Source organism: Hemiscyllium ocellatum, chromosome 50 (genome assembly GCF_020745735.1).
Source record: "Hemiscyllium ocellatum isolate sHemOce1 chromosome 50, sHemOce1.pat.X.cur, whole genome shotgun sequence".
Taxonomy (NCBI): domain Eukaryota; kingdom Metazoa; phylum Chordata; class Chondrichthyes; order Orectolobiformes; family Hemiscylliidae; genus Hemiscyllium; species Hemiscyllium ocellatum.
Genome location: NC_083450.1, coordinates 3,722,583 through 3,729,125, shown reverse-complemented (window position 1 = coordinate 3,729,125; position 6,543 = coordinate 3,722,583). Strand labels below are relative to the sequence as shown.

At 51.7% G+C, this 6,543-nt stretch overlaps 1 protein-coding gene across 3 annotated transcripts in view; it reads right to left on the bottom strand.

The window, feature by feature from the left end:
* Positions 1 to 1,655, bottom strand: part of LOC132805561 (otoancorin-like) — a 61,532-nt gene extending 59,877 nt beyond the window's left edge. For all 3 annotated transcript variants that reach the window (XM_060820681.1, XM_060820682.1, XM_060820683.1), the window contains exon 1: positions 1,364 to 1,655. In XM_060820681.1, the coding sequence (XP_060676664.1) occupies positions 1,364 to 1,438 (75 nt within the window). In that variant the 5' untranslated portion in view covers positions 1,439 to 1,655. The remainder of the gene's footprint in view (positions 1 to 1,363) is intronic.
* Between the last annotated feature and the right edge of the window lie 4,888 nt (positions 1,656 to 6,543).

Genomic DNA, 6,543 nt, shown 5'->3' with positions numbered 1-6,543 from the left:
GGAGAGAGCGGAAGAGGGAGACAGAGAGCAGGAGAGGGAGAAGGAGAGAGTGATGGAGAGGGAGAGAGAGGGAGAAGGAGAGAGAGATAGAGAGGGAGACAGAAGGAGACAGAGAGGGGGTGAGAGAGAGAGAGAAAGAGGGAGGGGGAGAGGGAGAGAGTGGTGGGGGGAGGGAGAGAGAGAGAGGGAGAGGGAGACAGAGACAGGAGAGAGAGAGTGAGGGAGAGAGAGAGGGAGGGAGAAGGAGAGAGAGATAGAGAGGGAGACAGAAGGAGACAGAGAGGGGGTGAGAGAGAGAGAGAGAGAGAGGGAGAGGGAGACAGAGACAGGAGAGAGAGAGTGAGGGAGAGAGAGAGGGAGGGGGGGTATGACAGAGAGAGAGCGAGAGTGGTGGGGAGAGAGAGAGATATAGAGAGAGAGAGAGAGAGAGAGACGGGGGGAGACACAGAGGGAGAGAGATGGGGTGAGATGGTTTGACAGACGTCAGTCCTGTTGGAAAGCACCCCACACCCCAACCTGTCCCTTCCCAGTGAGCACTGGGACAGCTTTCCAAGTGTGCACAGCAAGCGCCCATGGACACACCAGAAAGAGGTCTGGGAGGAGGCCGTCTGGCCCATCGATCCTGCTCTCCCATTCAGCGACATCATGGCTGGTCCTAACCAGCACCACTTCCCCCGCCCCTCTCACTGTCACCCTTCATCCCGATACTGTCCCCAAATCTATCTCTGCCTTAAAGGTGCCCTCAACTGGGCCGGGGGTCCCACAGATCCCCAACCCCCTGGGTGAAGAGGTTCCCCCTCAGCTCAGTCTGAAATCTGCTCCCCCCCTCTTATTTTGAGGGTACGCCCTCCCCCCCTCGTTCTAGTTTCACCCTCCAGCGGGAACAACCTCCCTGCTTCGATCTTATCCAGGCCCTTCCTCATTTTATCAGACCCCTCCCTCGGATGAGTGTGGGCCCAGTCTCCTCAATCTCTCCTCCCGAGGTAACCCTCTCCACTCCGGAGTGACATCCCCCCCTCCCTGTGCACCACCCCCCTCCAGGGCCCAATACATCCTTTCTCAAGGAGGGGAGACCGAACTGGACACAGTTACTCCCAGGCGCGGCCTCCCCAGCTCCCTGTACAGCTGCAGCGTAACTCCTTGTTTTAAACTCCTCGTGACGAAGGACGAGATTCCATTTTCCCTCTTAATCTGCTGCGAACCAAACGTTGGCGATTGACGCACAAGGACACCCATTTGTCTCTCTCGGCACGCTGTGGTTAGTCATCATTTAAATCATTGTCTGTTCTGCTGCTATTCTGATCAAAATGGAGGACTCCACACGCATTGGTGTAACCACGGGCCTTTGCGTCCCAATACTCACCTGGTCATCTCCCGTTGTAGGCATCCATCCCATTCCGGTGGGTCTCCATGACATCGTGAAGAGCTGTGGAAACATCTCAGTTTAAAACCCCCCACCTCGAAAGGAGGTCATTTGACAAAGAGACCTCAGCCAGGAGATTGAGACGCGTGGGACTTTGGAATTGGCGTTCGCTGAGAGGGAGGGATGGTGCTCAGCAGGCCCGGGGCCTCCAAAGTTTCTGATGTGCTGCGTCACCGTGGCATTTTGTCAGAGAGAGTCGAACGGGGGGTGATTTCCCCTGACCCAGGCAGGGGAAAGAGATTCCTTCACGGTCAACTCAAACCCGCAATGGGAATGGAACCCCCACTGTTCTGTAAACCAGCAATCCAGCCAACTGAGCTAAACCAACTATCTTTACCCAGAGGGTGGTAAGGGTGTGGAATGCCCTACTTGCTAATGTAGGGAACTCAGCCACATGAGGGAGATTTAAACAATCCTTAGATAACCACATGGATGATGATGGGATAGTGTAGGGGGACAAGCTGAGAATAGTTCACAGGTCGGTGCAACATCGAGGGCCGAAGGGCCTGTTCTGTGCTGTATTGTTCTGTGTTCTATATATATCTCACTTGCCTCGAGTGAAAATAAAGACGAGTGAGTTAGTACAGATCACACCGAGGTCAGGAGAGTGAGTGTGTTAGTACAGACCACACCCGAGGTCAGGAGAGTGAGTGAGTTAGTACAGACCACACCGAGGTCAGGAGAGTGAGTGAGTTAGTACAGACCACACCGAGGTCAGGAGAGTGAGTGAGTTAGTACAGACCACACCGAGGTCAGGAGAGTGAGTGAGTTAGTACAGACCATCCCGAGATCAGGAGAGTGAGTGAGTTAGTACAGACCACACCGAGGTCAGGAGAGTGAGTGAGTTAGTACAGACCACACCGAGATTGGAGAGTGAGTGAGTTAGTACAGACCACCCTGAGGTCAGGAGAGTGAGTGAGTTAGTACAGACCATCCCGAGATCAGGAGAGTGAGTGAGTTAGTACAGACCACACCGAGATCAGGAGAGTGAGTGAGTTAGTACAGACCACACCGAGGTCAGGAGAGTGAGTGAGCTAGTACAGACCACACCGAGGTCAGGAGAGTGAGTGAGTTAGTACAGACCACCCTGAGGTCAGGAGAGTGAGTGAGTTAGTACAGACCATCCCGAGATCAGGAGAGTGAGTGAGTTAGTACAGACCACCCCGAGGTCAGGAGAGTGAGTGAGTTAGTACAGACCACACCGAGGTCAGGAGAGAGAGTGAGTTAGTACAGACCACACCGAGGTCAGGAGAGTGAGTGAGTTAGTACAGACCATCCCGAGATCAGGAGAGTGAGTGAGTTAGTACAGACCACACCGAGGTCAGGAGAGTGAGTGAGTTAGTACAGACCACACCGAGGTCAGGAGAGTGAGTGAGTTAGTACAGACCACCCTGAGGTCAGGAGAGAGAGTGAGTTAGTACAGACCATCCCGAGATCAGGAGAGTGAGTGAGTTAGTACAGACCACACCGAGATCAGGAGAGTGAGTGAGTTAGTACAGACCACACCGAGGTCAGGAGAGTGAGTGAGTTAGTACAGACCACACCGAGGTCAGGAGAGTGAGTGAGTTAGTACAGACCACACCGAGGTCAGGAGAGTGAGTGAGTTAGTACAGACCATCCCGAGATCAGGAGAGTGAGTGAGTTAGTACAGACCACCCCGAGGTCAGGAGAGTGAGTGAGTTAGTACAGACCACACCGAGATCAGGAGAGTGAGTGAGTTAGTACAGACCACACCGAGGTCAGGAGAGTGAGTGAGTTAGTACAGACCATCCCGAGGTCAGGAGAGTGAGTGAGTTAGTACAGACCACCCTGAGGTCAGGAGAGTGAGTGAGTTAGTACAGACCACACCGAGGTCAGGAGAGTGAGTGAGTTAGTACAGACCATCCCGAGGTCAGGAGAGTGAGTGAGTTAGTACAGACCATCCCGAGGTCAGGAGAGTGAGTGAGTTAGTACAGACCATCCCGAGGTCAGGAGAGTGAGTGAGTTAGTACAGACCACCCTGAGATCAGGAGAGTGAGTGAGTTAGTACAGACCATCCCGAGAGCAGGAGAGTGAGTGAGTTAGTACAGACCACCCTGAGATCAGGAGAGTGAGTGAGTTAGTACAGACCACACCGAGGTCAGGAGAGTGAGTGAGTTAGTACAGGCCACACCGAGGTCAGGAGAGTGAGTGAGTTAGTACAGACCATCCCGAGAGCAGGAGAGTGAGTGAGTTAGTACAGACCACCCTGAGATCAGGAGAGTGAGTGAGTTAGTACAGACCAAACCGAGGTCAGGAGAGTGAGTGTGTGAGAAAGGAGACGTGAGGGGCAGGGTTTTTACACAGAGTGAGGCAGGAGTCTGGAACCTGGTGGTGGTGGGAGCAGATACAATCGGGGGGGTTTAAGGGGCTTTTAGATAACCACATGGAGAGGGAAGGAATGGAGTGAGATGGACCAAGGGCAGGCAGAAGGGAGGGGTTTAACTTGGGGTCAGGTTCAGTACAGCACTGTGGGCCGAAGGGCCCGCCCCTGTGCTGTATTTTGCTACGATCTATGCTTTCAATAGGAGTCGCTCACATCAGAAAGATAAAATAGTTACAAACAAGGCTTGAACAATCTTAGATGACTAACAGCAAGCAATTCCTATGCCACACTATAGCCATCCCCAACAAGACAGAATCTAGTCTGTTGGTCGCACACAGGGACACCACCCTGTGCAAGTTTCTTTCCAAATTATTCACCATCCCGACTTGGAAAGATATCACCTTTCGCTTCAAAACCCTGGACTCCCTCCCTAAAGGTACTGTGGGTCTATGTCCAACATATAGATTCAATATCACCTTCTCAAGGGGCAATTAAGAAATGCCAGCAGAGCCACTGATACTTCCCTCCAATGGAAGAATTAAAGGTCTATATGTTTAAAAGGAGGAGAGTAGCTAAAGTGAAGATTTGTCTTGCGAAGGCAGCAGAGAAACTATCATGGGGCCTGGGAAGGCAGTGTTTTTGAGAATATACGGTCTATACATTTAAAAGGAGGAGAGTAGCTAAAGTGAAGATTTGTCTTGTGAAGGCAGCAGGGAAACTATCATGGGGTAAAGGAAATGGCAGTGACTTTGACCAAATTGTTAGCGTTTTTCTTCACATATAAGGTCAACAAATCTTACAAATTACAAACCAGAAATAGAAGATGAACAAGGGACTGGTTAGGAAATTTAGGTCATTAATGTCAGGTAAACTGCGTACAATCTTGATGTTACCATGTTTGATTCATTTCTTGGATTTCTTTGAGAACATAACAAACATTTTGGAGATGGGGGAACCTAGGGTAGACCTAAGTAATTTCTCCTCTGCCTTCATGAGAGAAATATTCACTCGAGCTACTCCCTTCCCTTTAAATGTGTCTACCTTATATTTTACCGTAGAATCCCGATTATCAGAAGGAGACAAGTGTTTGTTCGGATAACTGATTGTTCGAATAACCAATCTGATCGTAAAGCAGTGGTAGTTTATGAGTGCCGGTTTTCCGAACATGTCTCGGTTATCCGTCATCGCACACCGGTTAACCAATAACTGACCTATGGTAAACAGGTGGTAACTTGAGGGGCCATTATCGTACATTTCTCAGTTATCTACTGCAGCCGTAATGCTGTTTAACCAATAACTGAATGCTGGGTTGTCGAATGCCTTGTGATTTTGCTCAGACAATCCGAAAAGTTCGGATAATTGATGTTCGGATAATCGAGGTTGTGCTGTATTTAAGTGGATTTGCAGAAGGTGCCACATTGAAACTGTGGGCGCCGTGTCTTCAGAGCTCAGACTGTTGTGACGGTGCTGAAAGGGGGGGAGTGATGGTTTGTCGGGGCAGATGCTGAGGGGATTTAGGCCACACACAGTTTGAAAGCGAGGGGTCTTTGGAATGTCTCTTCTCCCCCCACCCCTCCCCCAATGGAGACTGGGTCACCAAGGCCGACGGAAATGGACTCTTGACCAAGCGAAGGGTGTCGGTGAGGGGTTAGTGCTGAGGCTACAATGATTGGCTCCATGGGAATATTTACTCAGCCTATAACCCAATCTGGGACGCGAGGGGGGGATTTGAATTCATTAAAAAGCGAGCCAGTGTTCATTGTGAGCGACACATCCGGGACCATCAATATCCGAGTGGGAAGGGACGTTACAGTCCGTACGTGACTCCAGACCACACCTAGAACACAGACCAAAACAGCGCAGAACAGGCCCTTCGGCCCTCAATGTTGCGCCGACCTGTGAACTGTTCTCAGCTCGTCCCCCTGCACTGTCCCATCACTTAGTAATGGGCTTGACTCTGAACAACCCCTGAGCAATTAGCAATGGGGAATATCGAACGAGGTGTCAGAAAATGTCTTGAAAATGCCGTCTTTTAAAATGAGACAAGGGTTTCTAAGAATCGAGTGATAAACTGATGATTGATTATCCTGAGGAAATTCCAGTCGGGTGGATAAAGGGGAAATGGTCGATATGGAAAATGCTGCAGCACTGTTGTGATGTTCCGCTCTCTTTCCTGAAGGGATTGGTGTTGGGAGGCTGAGGGAATGGGGTCAGGGTTCCCCGAGGTTCCAAGGGAGCAGTGATCTCACTGAGGGAGGGACGGGGTTAGACAGGCGTCGGGAGGGATAGACTCAGAGAAGCTCCGATCCAAACACACCGCGCTCTCACCTCTCCCTCGCTGCTGCTGTGTGTCTGTCCGGACTCACGGTGTGTCATTCCGGTCGTGATAGGAGGAGAGCCGGAATGCTGCAACAAAACAGGCCGATCTCAGAAAAATGTCATCCCGACACCCCCATCCCATTCCATCCCAGACAGACCCCAGACACACTGCTTCTCTGGGAATCAAGCACTTCACTGAGTTGTAGACACAGTAACATGGGCAGTGCTCCCTCAGCGCTGACCCTCCGATAGGGCCCACTCCCTCAGCGCTGACCCTCCGACAGTGCAGCACTGCCTCAGCGCTGACCCTCCGACAGTGCGGCACTCCCTCAGCGCTGACCCTCCGACAGTGCGGCACTCCCTCAGCGCTGACCCTCCGACAGTGCCCACTCCCTCAGCACTGACCCCCCGACAATGCCCACTCCCTCAGCGCTGACCCTCCGACAGTGCGGCACTG